We start from the raw sequence: 25020 nt of genomic DNA on the forward strand, positions 1-25020 counted from the left end.
CTTGACATTTTTTCTTTGTTGTTCTTTTCTCTCACTTTTCATTTCTTTCGTTCTCCGCTGCTTTGTTTGGGATGTCGCAGATAGTGTCCGCACCTGTTCAGTGGATAGCGGAAGATCTACCCTTGACTGCTCGACAGCGCATCCGCCCGCCGACAATTTCGGACGTGTTGCAAGCCTCCGAGGCGGTTCATCACCATTATCTTGTTCGTTCCAGCTTGAGTCCTCTCAGCCAGCAGGCAACCTCAAGCTCCCTGAACCAACAGTCGCTGGTTTGGAGGATTGTCGCTCCCTGAGCCGTCCACCAAGAGAGGGATTCCCTGGATCAGAGGCGACAAATGTTCGATCGTTTGGTGTGACGTCATCATTACGTCACCAGTACGGTCAGACGAATTCCGAATTCACGAAGGTCGAGGGGGATTCTTCCAAGATAAGCCACGCCGTGAGTCCGGGATCCCTGGCAGGGGCGGAGAATTGGAGAGGTGCGAGGATGACAAACGAGAGTTTGAAATTGTTGCAACGAGACGCTACAGGAGACGGGATCGCCAAAGACCACACATCAACCACAATGCATGGGACTACTAATAGTCAGCTCCACCTACACAACGCGGTTCGAGCCGCCGCGGCTCATGGGGTAGTCATGGAGGAAGCCCACCGCCGACTAACCGCCATGCAGTCGCCCACCGCGTCGAGTCCAGGCGCGGTGAAAACCGATCTCAGCGACCACGGTTCACCCGAAGGCGCTCTGAACGGGGCGGTGAACGACGACGCTGCGTCCAAAAGGAAGAAGCGACGGAATAGAACGACATTCACAAGTTATCAGCTGGATGAGATGGAAAAAGTGTTTCAAAAGACTCACTACCCCGATGTGTACTGCAGAGAGCAACTTGCCCTTCGATGTGATCTGACGGAGGCACGTGTACAGGTAAATATACAGGGAGGCATTGGATTGATGACTGTAATCAAAGTTTAAGATGCAGTGCTTCCTGGGGCTAATTAGTAAGCTGTGTATGATGACACCACCTCTATGGTATTAAACAGGCAATCTATTTTACCTCCTATACCTGATGAATTAATCACATACTTATACGATATAGGCACTTGTGGACAAGTTGTGATTCTTTACGTTTTATGAATGTTCATCGAAGATGACATAACGCTCTCTTGACATGACACGATGTCCTATCAAGTACGTATAATGTCCATTACGACAAACTAATCAAATTCCACCTCAAACACAACCAGGCACTTAGAGCTAGAGTATCTTTGAAAGGAATGTTGCAAGTCATTTAGGGGCATGTTTCACTCTCAAGTAGCATGCAGATGTCGCCATAACACTCCGTGTAAGAGGAAACGGTACGTGTCTTTGGCGAGCAGTTGAAAACAATCACTCCTTGTCGTGAAACGTTTAAATAACTCGACGAAAGGTCGTTCGCTCCCATGCCGACTAGCCGCATCGAAGGTCGTGCGATATCCAGTTGTCATCGGGCATCAGCGCATGCGACCAGAAAGACTGGTTTGCGTCGGAACATGCGAAAGATGCCCTTAATGTTCGGCGAGGCACATTCCGTCCGTCAGTCCCTTTTGCGGCACATGTTCGCGCCGTAAATCTGCCACCAAGGTCGGTGATACGGGCTCCGGCCGTTCCCGCGTGTTGATGTGCCCAGACTTACGGGTCCGCGTAACGGGACATGACAGGGGATGCTTATTTATTATCAGCGTTACTTGCCGCTCCATGTCTTCATCCCATGGACTTCCAAAATAATTGCACGAAGTTAAAGGCAATACGAGTCATTTGCTAGAGACCCCGATCACGGATCGACGTGAGGTACAGGAACGAATTGCTTCTGTAGCTTAAAGGGATTGTATAGTTTTGGTTGAGACCTAATTTCAGGTTTCTAACATCTTTTGGTGAGATAATGAGAAGCCTCTTATGAAATATGAAAGAGCATGTAATTCTATGAGGAATTCAACATTTATTTGATGAAAATTGGTTTTGAAATGGCTGAGATATCTAAAAAAGAGCGATTGTAATAAAGTGTGGGACCCACACTTTATTACGATCGCTTTGTTTCACTTTGTTTTTGGATGTTACAGTCATTCCAAACCAGATTTTCATCAAATAAACTTCTCTTAAAATGGTATTTCCTCTTAAAATGGTATGCTCTGTACTACATCGTAAGTGTTTTCTTGGTATCTCGCAAAAAGTTTAAAGCCCAATCCTCATCTCCACCAATACTGTACCATCCCTTGAACTTAAGCTTAATGCTCCGAAACAAGATATTAGCAAAGTGAAATAAATGAGCCTTGTTGGTCTTCATTTTCATCACGGTTTTTGCAAAAACTTCATGTTGAGACATAACGAATAGGTAATTAAGTATATTTACGTTTCCTCTCCCCGTAATAAAAAGTTTCACAGGTTAAAGTGAAACTCGTACTATTCTGATACGAGATGTCAACTTCAAACATGTTGTGAGATTGCTAGGGTTAAGTTTAGGGTTACACAGTGTTTCCAGGAAGTCGGTACAGGACTACAGTGTAGAAATGAAAACGATTGCGGGCTGTGGGGGCCGGCGCTACGAAACATCCAAGTAAGGGAATATTGTATTCAAAGAGTACTACAGTATTTTACCAATTAGCACCACTTGCAAATTCATTACTTCACATTCGTATTGCTCGACATAATAAAAAAAAAACGGATTGATATTCACGAACAGTGAACATTCTCAAATCCTTATCATGTCGTAATATCCATTAACCCCGCAAGTATTAAACTTGAAGTACACCACGGTCCATGAGAAAAATGATGGCCTTTTTCATAGTTGTATGGAAGTGTATCAAGGTTCATCGTGTAAGTAGTCATCAATGTATATTGGTGTTGTAATACTACTCTATACCGTATGTAGTAGATGCAGACAAATATAGCCAACATAGTACTCCATAAACCTTCATCATCATGGTCATCATCAGTTTCATCATCATCTTCTTCTTTACTTTAATATCATCATCATCATCATCATCATCATCATCATCGGTATCATCATCTTCATCATCACAATCATCATCACTATCATCATCATCACCGTCATCATCATCATCATCATCACCATCGCCATCGTCGTCACTAACATCGTTATCACTATCTTTATCATCATCATCGTCATCATCACCGTCGTCACCATCATCATCATTTACAATACTGTCATCGTCATTATAATCACGTTGTGGCGTAACTGCTGTGTGTCCCAAAGTGACAGATGGCAACTTTTAATCCTTGTTCCATTTCTTTTCCTTTACATTTACCCCGTGATCGAACAGCGAGCTATTTTTGTATCCTATTCATTCAATACACACCGATTTAGAGATAATGTCCATTACAATTGGCAAAGCTCTACCCTTCACGACTCGACAACTGATTCAGCTAACAGTACTAGAATTCATACGGGAAACGTGTGACATCGCTATCGTGTGGGGGTGAATCTGTACGTAACAGAGCCTTCGTTTGACTCTGTATGAAACTATCATGATCCTTTTTAATATTTGACTGTAGACCACAATGGCAGAGTGAATAACAATCTGGAATCAACAGACTTCTTTTGTTTTGGCGAATTATCATCATAGTTCTCAAATTTATCATTATCATTCCGCGGAAATATAGTTATCGGTCACAATATGCATATTGGAGAAGATGATGATATATATCAATGAATTCCCGCTCAGCTTAGTCACGGAGTTGATTTTCTTTTAATTACACGTGGATTTCAATTAACTGAAACGAATCAACTTGATATAGGTTGCAGGAAGTCGACACACACACACACACAAAATGTGAAATCGCACATATTCCTTGTTTGCTTGTGACTGAGGGTGGACTGCGTGGGACAAACGTTCCAGTGTGTATCTGATTTTCACTGTTAATATACGCCTGGGTGTGTTTGGGTGGGTGTGTTTGTATGGGTGTGTACATGTGTGTATCTATAAAAGAGAAAGGGAATACTAGTACCAGTATTCCTTATGGCCGAAAAGGAAATGTTTAGTTTGTTGAGATGAAAGTTGGAATTTTGGTCTTTCAATGCGCCCTAGCAGATACAGTGTATGCCAGAGATGCCGCATCAATGGCTTGTTTGATCAATCACTATAGAGCTCAAAGATAGATCAAAAGATATCCCAAAATCTCGTCGAGATTATGACGTTTAGATGAGTCTACATCTTATAAAGATGGATATGGGTTTTTTTTTATTATTATTGTTTGGGTTTGATTTTATGTATGTATGTATGTATGTATTTGTCTATTTATTTATTTATGTATTTTTATTCATCTATTCATTCATTCATTCATTCATTCATTAATATATATTAAATCAAGCCAATTGCTATAGAATATTAGATATCCCAAAGACGAGGACGCATGCTCATTGTTTTCCTCATCATCGACTTTTTAAACAGGGAATTGCTTTGAAACACAAAAATTTGTATAAGATATAAGGACATTTATGAGACAAAGTGTATTAATAGTATTATGGTTTACGTTCCCGTTTGGCAAAAGTAGGAAGGAGGGTTAGGGTGGGGTAGACGGGGGATGGTGGCCACTAGGGCTGCGATGCTTGGGATGCGACTCCCTCAAAGGTCCCGGAGGCCGTCGTCGCCCGTGAATGTGTAACCTGCGTCGAGGTCAGAAGTCTGGAGATAAAACGAGATGATCCGTAGAAATTGACGAGTATTGTCAGTTGTCAATCCCAATTAGCTGCACTTGTTGGCCCACGCCAGACAACTCCGTGATTCAGAGCTTAGAGATACTCAGAATAACACACGCAGTGCAGGAGGGTGGTCTTCGATTTATTTCGTTGTTTTGTGTTCGTTGTTTTGTTTTTGTTTTACTTCGTGATAATCTATGTTGTCCGTATTTTCAAGTGAAGGGGAAATCACGAACTCCGCCATTCCTTGACAGTCAATAACGATTGCCAACGCATGTAGGATTAAACAAAGCTGTGCCTGGTGTATGTGCCCACTTTTGTAGTAAATACACCGCATCAATGGCTTGTTCGATCAATCACTATAGAGTACGTGTTCAAACAACTGTAAAACGCTGCCAGCGACAAGAAATGTAGACCTTCTTGATAATCATAGTCAAAAATAACTTTTCAATTACTTATCAATATCTCACTATGAAGTGATTGTTTCATTGCAATCCCATACCACGTTCAAGATGACTTAATTGATGACGTTTATTCATAAGGATATAATGGTAGACTTTTCGTCAAATTGGACTGAAATGAATGTTACGGAATAATACAGTTTCACATGTTTTTGTAATGGAGTATCTACTATTGGAATTAGTTGCGACGAAATGTTTGTGCATTTGTGTATATATGTGTGTTTTGCAAGCGTTTAAACTTGCTGGTAACCATTACAGGTGATAAGGCTTCTGTGATATTACGGTGCTGTGTTAGACGGGACGAATTTCATTAAAGCTTGTTTGTGAATAAGCGAGAGGTGTTTGCGAATAGGAAACTAAAATGCGATATACCAGACGAAGTATTCCGGAATTCATGCCATGGATAGGATTTAGTTGTGTCAAGGTGTGCATTGGATTTTTATAATTATGGTAACAAAATAGAATATACTTTCGGTAGAGTCTGGGGAAGATCGGTCCTCATAGTAACGAACTTCAAGTCACCAAAAACTACCAATGAAAACACAGGTAGGCCTATATGTCGGATGCGGTCAGCCCGAGCTCCTGCATCCCTTTGTGCTTCATCTGTCTCACGGTGGTATTTTCATGCTGATAGTCACGAAAATGTTTAATTGCCTGTACAAAAAGCTCAGAAAGTCTGTAGGACGTGAAAGAGGTATATGCCCTCCACCATCTACCTTGTGGCTGTACAGTCTCGCCATACGAAAAAGTTTTGCTCTCATCAAATGCGGCTATTTAATAGTCTAGTTCAAGGCACGTGCTTCTATTATCTTATCTTCCTCCCGCATCTTCCCTGCACATCTGTTTATTGGATGTCCGCGCGTGCCGCTTCCCCAAACAACCAACCAGACAGTTTTTAATTACTCGCGTGATTAGTTTGGTGTGCAACTCCCCTTCTCATATCTCAGCCGTCGTCATTGCTGTCGGATTTGTTGATATGTGCAAGAAAAAGACAGCAAAATGTCACATGGCATCGCAACGAACTGTATATCGTGGATTCTTAGCTACCATGCATTGAGGGGTATTGCTTTGATCACGTTTAGTCACGAATCGTGCCCCTTTTTGTGAAAACACAGAAAGGTAAAAATCTTAGATGATAGGAGCATAACATATTCCTTTTGGTCGTCATTGTTTTCATTTTGCTTATCAAATTGTTAAGTCGTTATACAGGTTGATCTATTATAGATATGTATATATTGTACTATATGTGTGTGTGTGTGTGTGTACATAAACAAACACAAATGGCGTCATGTGATACGGTCAAACTTGCCGTAAAGACCTTTATTTCACTTGCACAAACTAAAAAAATAAAAATAAAAGGGGGGTGACCCATTGAACCTTGCCTTTCCGAGAGCACTACCCCCATCCAACCCCCCCCCCCAAAAAAAAAAACAAAACAAAACAAAAACAAAACAAAACAAAACAAAACAAAAAAGCTACCTAGCGAAGCCTCCCTTTAATAAAATTAAAAACAGAAGAAAGCGCGGCCCGTGTAGCCAAATTGAAACATTAAAAAAAGTATTGTAGTGTACTGAGCCTGTACACGTTTGTTTTGAGCTAAAAATGAGATTAATTATGTTGAGATGATATTTATCAACAAGACATGAACAGTAACCGCAGGGAATGTCAGACACTTATGTTAACAGAGACTTCCGAGTACAGCTGTGATACTAAGTAGTTGAATGTTCTTAATGCCATTCCACCACGGCTCCTCCGTTCTTTGGATCTTACACTGTGTACGATGTCTCTCTATATCGTCTTCTCAAGCCAAAATAAAACAAGAGGGATGACGTGTCATGTTTATGCCACTCTCTTGAAGAACTTCCTTCCGGTCACTGGAGGAAACGAGTAAAATATGGACCCCGCCTTTTCCCGGACTAATTGGTCATTGTTTGCAGCGCGCGACTCCAATTAGGCGAAGTGTCGTGAGATAAATTAAGACAAGCTCGACTAATTACAAGGGTAAGATACACCCGAAGGGCAAAAGTGGGGAGGAAAAGGCAGCTAGGTTTTCCAATGGGTGTAGCAACTCTTGTCGGTCACCAAGCGTAACTATCATGGAAAGCATGGATGTCAACTTTTAAAGAAAATAACAATAACAAAAATGGTTCATGACTTGACTAGCTTTGTGAACCACTCCCTATCTTACTCCGTTCTCCATTCGTTTTGAAATGTTGTTTTGTTCTTCCTGCCTCCTCTATTCCCCATTCAGTGTGCTCTGCCGCTTGACAAGTTTATCTGGTCTTCCGTGGGACATGTGTGCTGCTGTGCTGTGGAGTGTTTTGTACGTTCTTATCTTGATTACCATCGTGTACTATCGTTGAAGCCAAACACTTTTCGGCATGACATCTCCGTTCGCTCCGTCCATCGTTTGTTGAAAATCGTGCCAAGCTCTGATTAGGCCAAAGCCGATATCTGCGTGGTTGTTATGAAAAGATGGTTTGAGGCCGAATTGTCAACAAAGCAAGAAATCCCCGCATCCTCACGAAAGCACTGGCTTCTCGATGTTATCACATGGCGAAAGGAAGTGCAGATCGCATCCGAAGCTTGGTAGTGACTTAAAAAGAACCATATGAACACAAAGATGAGTTTATAACAATGTTTAACATCCTTCCGGCTGATATAAAAACACACACACAGGTTTTAACTTTGCTCACTAAAATGTACGCTGTAAGGCGATGTTTGATTGGATGAAGACACACTGAAGCATATACTTTCGTTATGAAAATTACAATGTCACTAACTTGACAATCCTGAACAAATATCACCACGCCAGCAAACCATTTCCAGATTGGCTTCCTCAAACACTAATGTCAACAGTAAAAAAATAAATAAATAAAAAATAATAAAAAAAAGATTTCGTACATCATGTTTGTTTTTTGGGGGAGGGGAGGAGTCAATACATTCTTCCTTACACAAAATGAAATACACCTAGGACCATGCAGCTCAGGTTGTGTTTTGATTTTTAACAGGACTCGTTGTGGAACAATACGTTACTTAAAGCAGCAAAAGACTTTATTACGGGATTACATTATAAGTATTAAAAGTATTATATATATATATATATATATATATATATATATATATATATATATATATATATGTATGTATATATATTCATCTTAAATACCCTGATATGAAATACTGAGCGTATACTCACCGTATAACGAGTTCAGTAAATGGATTGGTGCTTTGCGTTTCTGATCTCTTCATCATGGTACTGAGGAATTTCAACAATTACCGTTCGTGGTATAATTAGCTCCCTGTCGAAGAAATAAAAAAGATGGAAAATAGATAAAAGAAACTTGAAAAAATATGGAAATAAAGAGTGACAGAATGAAGTTTGGAGTAGTACAAAGCCTTACCAAAGATCCATGAACCCAAAAAAAAAGAGAAAAATCATGAAAACAAAATATCGCGGTGACCAACAACGGAGCTATTTGCTGTTAATTGATTCGATTTCTTTCCTCTCCTCGTCTGTCAGTACAAGCCTCAGAGGCCATTATGAGTGCATTACATATTTGCTTCCACCGCCACGCTCTTGAAGAACCTGTGTGTTTTGATAATCATGACACATTAATCAGACTACTGTTCCTGCAGGTTTTTTCCCATTTAAATCATAGTTGCTGGGTTTTTTTTCTTCCATCCTTCAGACCATCTATTTTTCTTTCACGCAACGGAATAAGTTTTGAATGTAATATCGATCATTACTGATCCCTATGGCAATAGTTCCCAGTCTGATAGTTCCAGTGCCCAAAACGTTTCAAACCATTCACATTTCAGCAGAAGCGATACGATGCTTAATGCTCTCACGAGTTTTCAGAAACTAGTTTATTTTTTGCTGTCGTCTATGTTATGGACAGTGATGAAGGGAAAAACCAAAAGGTGCATACCTCCTTAGGAAAACTTATCCAGTCCTTACCAGCGGCGAGACAAGGTAGTCACTGCCAGCATATTTTGCATGTAGGCCCTATGTAATTATTTTTCACATATCCTACACAAACACGAAATGCATGCCTGTTGTTTTTGTTTTTGTTTTTGTTTTGTTTTTGTTTTTTTTTTTTTTGGGGGGGGGGGGGGTTGTGTGTGATATTTGTATATGGCTCGCGAAACAATCACCAGCCTAAATACACTTATTTTTTATTCATGTTTCTGTGTGTGCTTGTGTTTGTATGCGTGTGTGCGTTTGTGCGTGTGCGTGTGAGTGTGCTTGTTTAGTTCCTTTGATATGGAGGAGAATAGCAGCCGAGATGAGTTGTATGTGTGGATGCTGTCTCTATCTCTGCTTCATTGGACTGATATGTGATTTGCCGTTCTGTACATCATCTATACATCAAGCATGACTCCGTATTGTTTGCTGTTCGTTTATACAATCATCATGTTTTCCTTGGATACCGTATTCTTCGTTCCATGAAAATAGATAATTGCCAGAGCGATCAGTACTTCAATAATCTGAGGAGGAAACACCTATTTTTCTTGGTAGAAGACGAATTATAATCATAGTTATTGTACTTTATTTTTCTTCCTTGTCTCTATCTTTCTACATGTAATCCCCTTCTCCTTCTATAACCATCTTCGTTTGTCTCTCTTTCCCTCCCTCCATGCTATTAAGGATGAGATTGGTGCCTCCTGGTACCTTTCAAATCAACTCATGAGTGCTCATGCTGTCAGTGATAGCTTTCAATCAATAACAATTGAATTAGCCTAATGGTGTGTTTGCCGGCTTTTAACACTTGGCTAGCGCATCTTAACTTTGACAAATCACTTCAAATCGCCGAGCGTCTCTATCATCCGCCACCCATAAGTCACATACATCACTTGAAAGCAAAAAGAGATTTCCCTGAATTTGTTTCAGCGCTCGCGGTTGCCCTCACCACGAGCACCGCCTCAGACGATTGTTCCACATACCATGGAAACCAAGCAACGGATCCGCTCGGGTACTCTACGCCGCGCGGCTCGGGCGGGAATCTCCGGGCAGGGAGAGGGTATCAAGCTTTACTACTGTGGTGGTAGGGCCGTGAAGAGCTTTCGTGTCGTGCGTTGACTGACACGTTGAATTGCTGTCCCATTGCGGTACAAGACTCGTTATGTTTTCCCTTCACTAAGTAGCGGAAGGAATTGGCGGGAAATTCACCGTGAAATTCGCACGTAACATTTTCCATCTGCTCAGGCAACATCTTTGTCGCATGTTCGGAATCAAGTGACAGACAGGTGAATGTTCCTTTCTCTTTGTCTCAAGACGATGTCCCGGTTCCACCGTGCTATGTGATCATGACGGGCTTATTGTTCCCCTTCCAGTTTTCAGCATCACTCATTCCAATACACCTGTACCCAACCAACGGAATGGGACCAAATTTCTCTGCCCAGTGATCCTAACAGTTCCCTTCACTCCTATTTAACGATATCTACAAGGTACTACCACTAAGAGTATTTTTTTCAAATATTCTACTCAAATTAAACAAACAGACATACAAACAATAACATGTCAATTAGCTAGACATTTCCTTCGGCTCCAGTAAAGTTTATCATCAGTCAGCCGATTCATCACATGGCCCTTCCTACTATGCCATCGTCCAGAGAAATGGAATTGACACAAATATGCCGAAAAGTACAGAAACGCTCGTTCAAGGCCACTGATAAATTAGAGTCAGATGGTAAACTCCATCTGCCATTCATAGGCCGAGTTTCCAAAGTTCGCCGTGTTTGGGATGAAGTGCAGTAAACGAAAACAGGTTTGCAGAGAGAGTGTACGATAACAAGGCGTAAATAAATCCTTGAAGGCCGAAGTAAATGAAGGATGCTCGAAATCTTGGGAAGATGAGAGAATACATTGAATATGAGTGGAGCTGATGTATGGATGACCGAGGAGGTATCACATAGTTTGATGTCTCCTTGGCATGACCACGGGTGAAACAGATGAACGTAATCGGTATTGTGAGACAGCGAGCTCAGAACGTCTGCATAGAAATTGTCTATTACCAAATATAGTGCAGAAACAGAAATACTGTTCCGAATATAAAATAAAAACTGTTCATATGACACACCCAAACTATGCTGAGAGGGTTGGTGATGCCGTCGTTTCTGACTCAAACCATGGAGCTACTAAATATGTTTAGTAGCCCCGTGCTCAAACATTCTGAAGGTATTTTGAAAAAGGTGTTACTGAAAACTGTACAAGAATCTACTAGCATTTTTCAATGATTGTGAGCCTCACTTCGAATCGATTATTTACTAGTACTAGTACTACTTCTACTACTACTACTACTACTACTACTACTACTACTACTATAACTACTACTACTACTACTACTACTACCGCTACTACTACTACTACTGCTACTACTACCGCTACTACTACTACTACTACTACTGCTACTACTACTTCTACTACTACTACTACTACTACTACTACTACTACTACTATAACTACTACTACTACTACTACTACTACCGCTACTACTACTACTACTGCTACTACTACCGCTACTACTACTACTACTACTGCTACTACTACTTCTACTACTACTACTACTACTACTACTACTACTACTACTACCACACTACTGGCACTACTTCTACTACTTCTGCCGCTGCTGCTTCATTATCTTCTTCGCCGCGCCGACCTCTCCTCATTCAATTCATATTCTTCTTTCTTCCATCTTTTATTTTTGCTTTTTCTTTGGTCTTCGTCTCCTACACTTAACCCAATACGCCTAGAGTTTCACATTCAGAGTGTCCTCAATTATTTGATACGTCGGTTGCTTGAAGATAAGATCATTTCAACCAGGGAAATGGGAGAGGGCTCCCTCTCCCAACTCCCTGTTTCAACACATTAACGCTGTGAATATCATCGACAGTTTTCTTTTTCTTTTTCTTTTTCGTGCATTGTCGATGGCATCACGAGTTGTTGGTGCTGAGAGGCTTAAACTGGTTGTCCTCAGTCACTTCTAATCACTGCTGGTCGTGATGCGTGTGCGTGTATTAATGCATTACTTACTCAAACTGCGATGTCTGAAGTAAGATAAATAGCATGAAGAAGCTTGATGTTTGACGTGCCGCAATAATTGTGAAAGTTCGGGCATGGTATTACCGCACATGCCATTAACACGGCTATTGGGGTAAGTCCCACGATGACGTCAACAACAATTTTGCGTACAACGTAATACACTGATGATGTACCAATAATTTGTTGAAACGGGGGTGGGGTGGTATCAGAAGAATTTTCATCCGTGTGGATGCCTTGTGAACCATGAACTGGTACAAACATGGAAGAGCAAGTGTGTCAACCCCACACGACCGTTGTTTGATTACGGTCCGCGGAGAATAGAAGTGCAATAGCGACCCCTCTCGGCGGTCCATTGCTTCGTAGATAGACTGGTGGCGAGTTTGTTGTAAATTCTGATCGGATTATGATGTTGATGATTCATGATGATATTTCAGGAACTTTTGTGGATACCACGTGAATACATCTGTTACGTAGAGTAGATAGCAGTTTATATTACTGGTATAGAAGGATAACCAACGTTAACATTTTTCCGATAATATTTTACTAAGCGATCATAGACTCTTCGGCTAACATGAAAAGAGATTTTGATCTTCTGACAGTTCTAGAGAGAGGGTCACTGGCCTTAAATCTAATTTTCGAAAACAGAATTCAGCGCCTGTTTGAAAACAATCTTAATCCTAGTTAGACTCCCACGGGTCGCGTCATTAAAACTGTGCCGTATGTCATCACAGACTCCACCTGTTTCCGTCACTCCCCACCGTAAATAACAACTGGAAAGAAAGTTTACGAAACTCCACACGGGTATATGCCAAGCCATTTATGTCTTCTAGAAGTAGTACTGTAGACGATTTGTTCTTACTGAAAAAGTAATATCGGATATGAGATAACGATCAGTATGATATTGACATATAGAAGCAAATTTTGGTTGATCGTTGTAGTCAGTTGTAGCTTGAATATCATAATCCAGTCGATGAGACGTATCCTAGGTAGATCTGCTTTAACATTTGCTAAATTTAGATACGCTGGCGATATTATCTCTGATGTTAATGATTCTAACAACGAAAATGGTTAGTCAATCTTGTGTTAGATGATATCATAGTCGTGAAAATTGATCATCTCTGTGCAGGATTGTACTTGAATTGTTTTTGAGAGCCAGAGTGTTTTCCTCTAGACACCTTTGAATCTTGATATTATGAGCACCCTAATTCACTTGGTGAAATAGAAGATGATAGGCCTTACAAGAAATACAGAGATTTCTGGGACCAGTGGACTTTGCTCATTAGGTCAAGTATTTTGATCTAGTATAGTAGCCAAAACAATACGAACAACACAGAACGAGGAAATGTTTTTCAGTGTTCTGTTGTTCCGTTGTTGCAGATAAGTTGTCTTTTTCACATGCTTAAGATATTTTGTGTTTTGTCATTTAACACCGAGTTTCCATGGTAACGGCTTCACGGTGAAGGTAATGACGGTCTTGCGATTAATGAGCTAAATTTAAAGGGACAGTACAGTACTGGTTGAGATGGGGATTCATGTTTTGAACATTCCTAAGTGAGAAAATGAGAAACCTCTTATATGAAATATGAAAGAGCATATAATTTTAAGAAGGATTCAACGTTTATTTGATAAAAATTGTTTTTTTCAAATGGCTGAGATATCCAAAAAAAAAAGTGACAATAATAAAAGGCGACAGGCCACGCCTTTAATTAGGATCTCTTTGTTTCACCTTGTTTTTGGATATCTCAGCCATTTCAAAACTGATTTTCATCAAATAAACTTTTGATACCCCTTAGAATTGCATGCTCTTTGACATCTCATAGAGTGCTTTCTGAATATCTCGAAAAACGTTAAAAGCTAAATCCTCACCTCAACCAGAACTGTACACACCCTTTAAAGGGATGATACAGCCAATTTTCATCAAATAAACGTTGAATTCCTCATGGAATTACATGCTCTTTCATACTTCATTAGAGGTTTCTCATTATCTCACCAAAAAATGTTAGAAACCTGAAATTAGGTCTCAACCAAAACCATACAACCCCTTTAAGCTTGTTATCTAAAATGGGAGAATCGGAAACCCTATAAGATCTTATGTTTGTACGTTTTCGTCATTATTTGAATAAAGTGTGGACGATAACTAAAACATCAATCGCTATGAATTGTGCGGAGAGTCAATTAAGCCATCTAAATTTTGCTTTCATAGAGATAAGACTTCTGTCACGTGAAAAGAAACGAAGCCGTTATACTTCAATTCAATGACAATGAAGACTTCAATAAGCCGATTAGCATTTCTACAGCTTTATAATTGACGCCACAAACATAACGATACTGTCGTATCGGTGATAGAGTTCTTCATGAGACCACCACCGCAGATATGACGTATGGGAGGAAGGAATTGGTTATGAATTGCCATATTCCATATCCATTCCTCTTACTTTACAATGATGAATGGACAACTGGAAAGGGAAAGATGTAACTCGGAGGCTGGAATGTGTAATGCCGAACGTTGATCGACGAGGGATATGCACCCAAACCCATAATAGGCTTGAAACGAGACCGTCAAAGATGCTGAAAGCCTATTGGATGACTTTTCAGTTATTTTGTTGAGATACCAAGGGTTGTAATTGGTATTTTCTAGCAAAAAGTCCAGTCATTGGTTGGATATGTGCAGGCGAAGTAAGACACGTTTATCCAGAAATAATGTGCTTTCTGCATCAGGAGGTTGCATCGTCAAGATTTTGCGCTATGTTTTAAAAAGCTTTGTACATCATCTCGTTCCACCGTCTTACATGGCTCCATATTTCTCTAGTGTCCTCCAGTAAAGTACCACCGATCTCCAGATCCTCCGATGGAGCTGGTCGACCATCCTCGTTGTCATGGTTACCTATGTGATCATCTTCATTTCAGTCATCATGATTGTCATCACAGTCCCCATGGATAACTGGGTGCAGTGAACCTTCGCATAAAAAAGCTGTGTTTCCGCATTTAGTGAGTGTCTTAGTCATCTTACGGTGAGAACAGTTTGAACGTCCTCTCTCAACCAGCACCTCTTGTTCCGATATTCTGGGGGCAAAATCGCACCCATAGATACAATATGCGTCAATAAAGTGGTTGGTTTTACATAGGTTTGTGCCACTGGACTCCTTCAATTTCAACATCACGAATTTTGTCAGCTGTCTCTCTTTCAGGGATGAGTGTCAGCCGAAAAGGATACAGAAGGTTTACGCCACCAGGTCCACAGAGTGTAGGACTTGGCGATACAGTAGTGTTGTCTCGATTATGCCTGCCTATTATCGGTGATAGTGGTTTCTATTCACACCTGATCTGGTGCAAAGTGACCAGGAGATTGTATTTTCTTACTCAAAACCTATCTTTAAACATTCTTCCGATTTGATCCATTTTTTTTTTCTATTAGAATGCGTGGGAATAATGCACCTGTTATTTAAAAAAGACAGAAGGAAAGAAAGAAAAGTAAGTAATTTTATAGCCACGTGATATGCGTGCTTAGTGTTGCTCAGTAAGAAATGCTGAAGGACTATAGGGAATGACGCGAAGAAATGCAGTCGCATAAATTTGGTTAAGTTTGCAGGATTCTCATGTGGTTAACGAGTAGCTTTACAACATGCTATCGGTTACCCGTATCATGCAACTGTCAGCTTAATTCGAGATACAGTGTACTAAGTACTTAAATATTAATAATATACATTCGACATACTCAGTGTTGTTTGTCTGTTGGTAGTGCAACAAGCATTAGATGGTCATAATGTAGCGCAAATAAGAGTCTAACAGGCGTTGTGTATAGGCCATGTTGGTATAGGCTATTATATTTGTGTGTGTGTGTGTGTGTGTGTGTGTGTGTGTGTATGTATTATGAGTGTGAGGTATACGGAAAAAAAATATATGTATTTAATAATCAGTCTTTAAATCCTGTTGTGCCTAAGAGGAAGGAAAGGGAAAGGTTAATATACCGCAAGAGTAACATGATGGGTCCACGTGACGCCATTAATAATTCAAGAACTTGATAGAAATTAGAATGAGCAGACCAGACCAGAATGATGAATATACAGGTATTGTACATGCATTCATGTAACCCAGGGAAGAGGGTATACTTTGAAATGAGAGAAATGACTCTCCAAGACATGTTATGATGGTATGTTCGCGTAGTGAGGAACGTTTGTGGTAAAAAGAAAAAGGTTGTGTCCTTGGATTTGATATCGAGCGAGAGCCTGAAGACGAAAACACCAACCATTTTTTGTCGGCATCAATACCAATCATAAAGAGTCACCTCAAAGTGCATATTTATTTGTAGAACACGAGTTTGTGTCTGTTTGTTGTTATGGGTGGAACACTATTCCCTACGTGACATCACATACTCGGCTCGCGTTCCCGTCCGTGATGCCTTCGAAAGCTCGCATCACCGCACCGGCTCGGGTTACCCAGCCCGACGCGGACCCGGTGGGTCATAGTCAGCATGACCCCTGCTGTCACGTTCGATTCGGCGCGCAGGCCTTGAAACGGAGCGGCGATGCGCACGCTGTGGGAAAGCGAGGCGGACCAGTTTCGTTGGCATGCGACAAAGTCCATTCGGATGCGCGTTAGATCAATCAAATCTGCGACGAATGCAACTGCAAATCGTAGATATTACCTATTGTGCTACGGGAGCACAACAATCTGAACTCTCACAGGTCATTTGCCTGCAAAAATACACCCACTGCTACTCAAAGTGACAGCCATAGAATCTAAATTGATATGGGAGACGTACTCGCCGTTCCTGATAGCAAGAGAATGGGGGATTCAATTTAAGCCGGGTTAACACAACGAATATTGCACGTCGGGGAATGTTTTGATAAACTGGCTTTGGTGTGTGGGGCCGATCATAACGGATGAAAACAGCCGGGTGGAGAGTAACGATGTCTTAATCGAATCAAAATTTGTACTTAACTTGCGATTTGAGCTCCCGTATCATTACCAGTTTCCGATGAATGGGAAAAAGACGCCATGTGAAAACTTATCCACTGTCAGACGATGCTATAGTAAAACCAAGTAACATTACGTGCACTCAATATCTCACGATGTGCTGAAGGGCGCGGAGATCTATGCGAATTCATACTTTAAAAAAAAAGTTTTAGAAAATCGGGCAGAAATTGCTACACAGGTGTCTTTTGCCCTCTCAGCATGCATGACGTCAAGGATTCATGTAAAGGTGCTGTATTGACGGAATAAAAAAAAAAAATGGTCCAAAAGAATGCATGGAGCAAAGTTAGAATGAACATTCATGTTCCCTGCCCCTTTTTCCACAGTTGTAAAATTTAAAGGCACATATAGTATTTTGAAGTGAAATACATAGTTATACAAGGAGGAAATTTATGATGTATGGTGTTTTCAAGAGTATCCCCCTCTCCATCTTTGCGTCGGGAACGTTAAAGAGAAAATCCACTCTATGTTCAAGTTGAATACTGTGATAATGGAATGGTCATATAATATCACCGAACAGAACATTAAAACTCATTAATATCGGACGAAACATCATGCAACGTCATGAATTTTCAAATTCTACATGCTTTCACCAAAATGTCCTAAAACAAGTTAGGTGGAACAATTTCATTGCTTCACTTTCATGAATTTTGCTTCCACACAGATTTTTTTGAGACATTCATTTCTCAAATGAATTCGACATTAACATTTCTTTGGTTGAAATAATTTAGCATGCAATAAATATCTTGAAGCAGCCACTGACAAGTGCAATTTTGTATAATGTATTAATGATGTATTTGTGTGTGACATATTATGGTGATGAGTGACAAAGTGAGTTAATGACATTGTCTCATCCAATTGTTACAAACATAACTGAGTTTAAAATTCTTCGAACTTTATAAATCCACGATTTCCCTCGTTTGTCTCAAGGAAACTTTCGCATATTTTTTATTGTGTCACAGCAATCCCTTTATAGATCTGTAACATGGAGTGGAGTTGTTGATAAACAAGATATGCTGTGGGGGTTTTTGTGAAAGAGAGTAGAGCAACCAGTGAAATGTGAATAACCCCGTGACGGTGTGTTCATAGCCCTGTCTAAGTAACCTGTTGTTGGCTTTTCTGTTCATGTAGGTTTGGTTCCAGAATCGACGAGCCAAGTGGAGAAAGCGAGAGCGGTTCGGTCAGTTCAACACAATGCGAGCTATGGCTGGGGGAGCCCCCTACGAGATGCCTATTGCACCCCGTCCGGACGCCTATGGACCAATGAACGTAAGCAAACAAAGAAATTAGAATATCTACGCTATTCGGTCGATATAATACGATTAGACATTGAGGCCCGAATTCACGAAGATAGTACAAATGAAACTATGGTTTAAACCATGGACAAAAACCATGGAGCACCAAGTGTCGCACGGAATATTTCGTTACGAAATTGGTCATTTCGTCGACACAATGACCGTTTCGTTAACGAAATTATCATTTCATGGACGAAATGTTCATTTAATCACAAAATGTTGTCATTTCATTACAAAATAATCATTTCATCGACCAAATGACTGATTTCTTAACGAAATATTCCATGCGACACTTGGCGCTCCATGGTTTTTGTTCATGGTTTAAACCATGGTTTCATTTGTACCACCTTCGTGAATTCGGGCCTGAGAGAGTAAAGCATGATATTTTATCACGTGTTCCGATTCATAGTTTGTCATTGCAGTCACTGATACCACAGGGTAAGATAGTGTTATAGTGAAGATTGATTTATAGACGTACTTGTGGAAGCGGATGTTTACGATTTTAAAGGGAAGAAATAAGCGTTGGTTCATGATTAAGATAATGAAGTTGCAGAGTCCTAACGGCTCGACTAGACCTGAACTTAAAGATGTATTTTAATGTCGTTGTTCAAATTTTGATTGCAGATGACCGGATCAAGTGCATGGAACACAGCCCAGCTGGGGAATTTTGGGGCTGGGCTGCAGTCCCTCAACTCTACGCCAAATTCCATGCAGAACTGGCCTGTCCAGGGCACAGCTAGCCAACTCACTTCGTCCTGCATGGCGCCCAATTCCAACATGCCGAGCTACATGGGCATGCACTCCATGCCTTCAGACTTCGGCCTAAAGGCAATGACGAATCAAACTTCGAACCACGCGCATGGGCAGTCGCCGTCCGCAGCCGCCGCTGCCGCCGCTGCGGCAGGACTCTACTCTGGTCAGACATCTCCCGGTATACCTACATCACTTCCGGGTCACTCAACGATGATGGCGTCGACGGGCGTAGACCACGTAGAGACGGAACGACGCACCAACAGTATCGCTGCGTTGCGCCTCAAAGCCAAGGAGCACAACTTCGCAATGGGAATGATCGGTGCGTATTCCTAAATCGGACGCGCTTGAGAACTCGTGACGTCACTGATCCCTGCCTACGACGTCATTTTGTCTGAGTAACCAACGGCACGGCCATCGATAATCATTGATGTAAATCGTTGTTACCGCAAAATTCAGGTACAGAGGGGGAAAAATAAAACTTCCTTGCTGTGTACGACAGCTGACCTGCATCGCTTGCAAAAGTTGTTGCAAGACATACTATGCCAAGAATGAAGAAGTATTAAGTTAACGAGAGCTGTTACCAGAAAACCTCAGCATCTGTTATGTTTGACTTGCTGGAATGAGTATGATCTTTGGTCATCTGTAGTAGTAAGATGTGCAAGCCCTACATCATGTCATTGATCAGAGGCGGAGGCCAAGAATGAAGAAGTATTAAGTTAATTTCGAGAGTAATATATTATAAACTTCCTGTTACCAGAAAACCTTCAGCCTGGTATAATGTTTTCTGTTATATTTGACTTGCTGGAATGAGTATGATCTTTGGTCATCTGTAGCCTTAGTAAGATGTCGAGACCAAGCCCTATCCCAACTGTTCATGTCATTGATTCAGAGGCGGAGGAGGCAAAGAGATAAAGCCTGTTATTGTCAGTAAAGAACTCCGATCACAAACTAGACTGTAGTAACGCTGTATGACAGTCATATTGCCATAACAGATGTGTTCCAAACTTCATGACTGCGTAATTCGGTATTATTGGTTGGAGACTTCAGCAAGGTTAGTGACGTAATGGTCAATGTTGAAAGTAGCCACCAGAAAGACGAGGGACTAAATCGCGCGGACACTGGCGTCTGACTATTCGTGGTTCAAGGCTTGCCCTTTCCGACTCGACATAAGCGAAGCATTTCGAGGTGAACATAAAATGTCTGCAACAGAGCACGTAGGGTCGAGATATTTTCAGATGCAGATGACATTTATCATCGCCAGGACAATGGAAACGTGTGATCTTAGCACTGAAATGATTCAGATCAATGCGATACGAATGTCTGGATGGTTGACGTCAAGCAATCTTTTCCTTCACAATGAACCGGCAATGAGCATTGAAATATAGACTACAATATCTCCAGTATTACTCATCTGGAATGCGTGATCTCAACAAGGATCGGACTATATCGGGAAGAATCCTCCCGATCTGCAGTCATCGGATGCTGAGACATAACCTTCAAAAATACCATGTCAAGTACGCTCTTTTGTTGCCATGTGTCAAGTAACGGGAATGACTCTAATTTATTCCGTTGGTTCATACGATGTCAGTGAACAGCTAGCATTTTAGTGTCGCTCTTTATTGCTCGATCAACATACATCTTGTGACGCTTGCAGCCTATCAATGTGTTGGTGTTATTCTTTTAGATAATCACTCCATCCTTCGAGCTTTAGCGACGCTGTGTTGCAGCCTTTATCCGTCATGAGGACGTTCTCGTTAAACTTAAACTGAGAGAAGTTTAGCCCTTGGATAGAAATTATCGGAATTGATGTCCATTAGATTGATTTTATCTATGAATGACAGACGTCAAAGGTGAAACCAACGCCTGATTAATGTCTCATCTGCGACTTAGATAAAGGGTCGTATATTCGGATGTTTCTTTGAACGTAAAAGATCTAGTACCCAGATGTATTCGTAACCAAGAAAGTATTCATATCGAAGTATTTATTTATGAAGAGATGATAGTAAGTGGTGATATAATGAATTTCGTTTAATTCAAAAGTATATTTCACGCGCTGCGTCTTTGACTTGCAGTAAAAAGAAAGTCAGACAGTAAGGATAAAGTTCATACGATTCGGACTCTCCTTAACAACAATAACAACAACAAAAAAACAACAACAACAACAACAAATGATACTCAGCTTTAAGAAGAAAAAAAGATCATCAGCATTATCTGGTTTGTTGTTCTTTGTTCTTTTTGGGATGTAGTTTAGTAAACGTCTGCAAAACTAGTGGTCTGAATTCAAGGTGAAGTGTCATTTTTATCGGTCGTCTAAGAATGTTCATTTTATCTCGTGCCACCGTCGATCCAAGGATGCAAAAACTTCAGAATATCCGTCAAAAGAATAAGAAATGAGAACAGCACAATGTCAAACATATCGAGTTGTGGATTGATACAGACACGGAAGTCAACGAATGGAACCACGGGTTGTTATTTCGCCAGATAATATTGAAGGATAACTCAGTAGTATCGTAATACGAAAGTAGCGCTCATTGCAGTCATTTCCATCTAGTGAAATGTTAATGGATTATGTTAAAATAGCCAGGTTGTTGAGCAGCCATATCAGCCATGCAATATTGTACACGTGGACCAAATCAGAATGTGATCGTAACTGCACTTTCGGAAATGATATTGTGATAAAATTCATTCACTTATTCTGTGTTTTTTTTTTTCTGTGTTCCTTGTCGACTGGTACTGAGTAATCTTAACGCCTGTCTTATTTCGTTATTATAGTTGCCCTATTTAGTCTTGTTGAAAAGTCATGAAAGACAGAACATGAGCAAAATGTGTGTAAGCTTTGATGATGTAAAAGGATTTTTGCTTGAAACTTGAATTGTGAACAGTGTGAATACATTGCTAAGGTTGTGGTGAGTTACAGATGTGATATTAACTGTCCTGATGAATATGATATTGGTCTCCACGAAAGATAAAGACTACAACTGGTAGTGGGAATCTCGACTACATGTATTGTATATCCTCTCATTGGTTTGCTCAATTAATCGGTAAGACAAACGTGACGCTGACAAAACGTAATGCATAATCTCGTCTTCGAGATCCTACGTGTGCTTGGGGTTTTACAAGAGCGATTTTCAATAAGTGCAAGGAAAGTGCTTACCCACAGACTATTGTATTGTATTTTTGTCTCAAAAGTTTTCACCAAAAATATTGTGAGTGTATAACCAAGTAAATATCATTGTAGATAGACTATAATATGCGTTCATGTAGACTAGCTGTCACTCTATATTATGTGGAATGTAAATTAATGAAGTAAGACGTAGCGCTAAGAACAAAGCCTGTTTGTATACCAATATTTATCACATTTGTCAAAAGATGAGGATTTATATTGTTGTGTGTGTCAAATAAAGTTTTGTTTTGACATGATATTTCGGCTACTGAATGTTGTGTTGTTTCAAATGTGCAGACACGTACGGGATGATGGAGTATCTCACGTATTTCGTTTGTGAGAGAGAAAAAGTTGTTATACATTTTCTTTCTTATTAAGTTATATAATTGTACTGCAGTTTACATCGTACCAAAGCCTATAGGCATGAATATAATATACATGTAGTTGATCGCTAGAAGATTAAAGGAATGATAAAGTATAATACCAGTAGGACATGCTTTATTACAAATATTTTGTTTTCATTTATCTTGGTTTGAATTTGATTTAATGTACAAGTCCCATCAAGGTCGAAGTGGCCTCAATGTACATAGAGTGCGATGAGACAATCGGAAGTGTAGTTTCTTCAAAATTGGACGTCAAATAAAGTTATAGATTTTTTAAGTTTCACTTGGTAGAAATAGTGATATTGACGGCAGCCACCAGTGTGCGAAGTAGGTGTTGTTTGCATTACAGCTGTATTACATTCAAACTCCCATTGCATTGTACGCGAAATATAATTTAAAAAGTATGTTTTGGTGGATGATTTAGCAAGTACAGCCCTGTCCTCCATAATATTTCTCACTACTAGGCTATTGTCACACATTGAGAAATGATTGAGTTTTTTTTTTTGATATCATGTGGAAAAGGAAAGGCAGATGGAGAGTGTCCAATAGAAAACTTGCGAAGCTATGACATCATCACCTGACTAAACTCTGCGTATGTTTGCCACGAACGCATGTATCACTATTTCATAACATTTGAGACTTTAAAATTCTCAGATTTTTTGATCTTAGGTCCAGCTTTGATGAAATGTCAATAATTATGTTTGTCTTACTTCTGTAATAAAGCTAACTTTAAAGTGGTGTGAAATCACATTTTGAGGAGGCAGTCTGTAGGAAGCGAACATATTGCGGCCAGCAGACTAAGAAGGCATGAGACTGAAGTTTCGCTTGGAATTTCCGGCCTTTCGAAGGAAAAGGGTTAAATGAAAAACGAAGGCGACTTTTTCATTTTCTTTAACTCGTTTAAAATGAGTGTTTTAGTGCCGTGTATCAACATGACGTCACAAAAAAGGGGGGGGGACAATCGAAATACATGTAAAAGGACGACTGGATCGCACACACAACGAATGCAATCACACACTCATCCATATTTGCATGCACATTCACTTTTGGGGAACTATGTTATTTCCTCCCGGTGTACTTAATACTGCACCCCAAAAGGTTTTCTCCTATTGTATTTCGGTTCCCCCCCCCCCCCCCCAAAAAAAAAAAACCATTACGGAATAAAGGCAATCATTGTACTCTTTTGTTATCTATACCCCACAAATGAATCTATGTGTGCACTCACACAGGCACACACAAATTAATGTACACACACAGCACATCACATCTATTAAGACTGAGGATAGCGAAGTGAGGATATGGGACTAACTTGTTGAAGGAGATGGAGAAAGACCAAGATGAGGAGAATGAGAAAGAACAAGAAGAGAAAAAAAGAGAGAAAAGAAAGAGAAAGAAGGGGATGCAGAAAGAGGGGAGAAGGGGGGCTAGTTACAACGTGGATTACAACGCCACGGATCTGTTATGGCGGGGAGATTGGGTCTTTGTTTGGTCGTATCACATGACGGGGGCCTGCTGTGAAACGAAATGGGGGATCAGCCGGGCTTCGAATATTGTTTAGCCAACTTGTATCGAAACAGAGGGATGATGGCCCAAAGGGGGCAGGAAAAGTGCATGGCACTGCAAACTTGAACAAGGTCAACTAATCTAGAACAGGCCCATAACCTCACACGTCATCGAGAAAAGAGAGAATGCAAAAAAAAAAATACAATAACAACAACAAAAACAACAAAAACCCCAAAACAAAACAAAACAAAACAAAAGAAAGAACACAAAATATGATATTGTGTACTCAGAAAGTGTATGAGTATAGTACATGAGATGTTTAATACGGTTTGTATATACACGTATGTATACATTCATGTATGTAGGCCTACATGCGCATGTGTGTGTGTGTGTGTGTGTGTATGTGTTCTTGTGTGTTCAGGTAACATGCAAAATTTGAAGTCCATTCTAGTGATTCTGAAAATCAGACATACGCAAGAGTACCCTACTTAAAAGATTCTTGTCATTTTGTTTTGTCATTATATGTCGACTTTAACTTCGCTGTTTCTGTTCACGGTTGGTAAAAACATTTTTTTCTTCTATTTTTACACTTTCCATGTGGTACTATCTTATGTCATTCATGCTTATCATATCTTATGAACCTATCTAATTCAAAGCTTACCTCCTGAACACTGCAAGAGAATGTCAATCGTGACATTTCTTTCATAAAATTTCATTATTTTATTCATTGTCGAAAAAAGATCGAAATCATT

General features: G+C 40.2%; 1 protein-coding gene across 1 annotated transcript; it reads left to right on the forward strand.

The window, feature by feature from the left end:
• The first annotated feature begins 487 nt into the window (after positions 1-487).
• On the forward strand, positions 488-19552 carry LOC139736371 (homeobox protein aristaless-like 4). The gene is made up of 3 exons (XM_071647126.1): positions 488-922; positions 18303-18440; positions 19091-19552. Exons 1-3 carry the CDS (start codon positions 488-490, stop codon positions 19550-19552), a joined length of 1035 nt encoding a protein of 344 aa, XP_071503227.1.
• The last annotated feature ends 5468 nt before the right edge of the window (positions 19553-25020 follow it).

This window comes from Diadema antillarum, unplaced genomic scaffold, assembly GCF_040938485.1.
Source record: "Diadema antillarum isolate AM-2024a unplaced genomic scaffold, OU_Dant_1.0 seq00000641_RagTag, whole genome shotgun sequence".
Lineage (NCBI taxonomy): Eukaryota > Metazoa > Echinodermata > Echinoidea > Diadematoida > Diadematidae > Diadema > Diadema antillarum.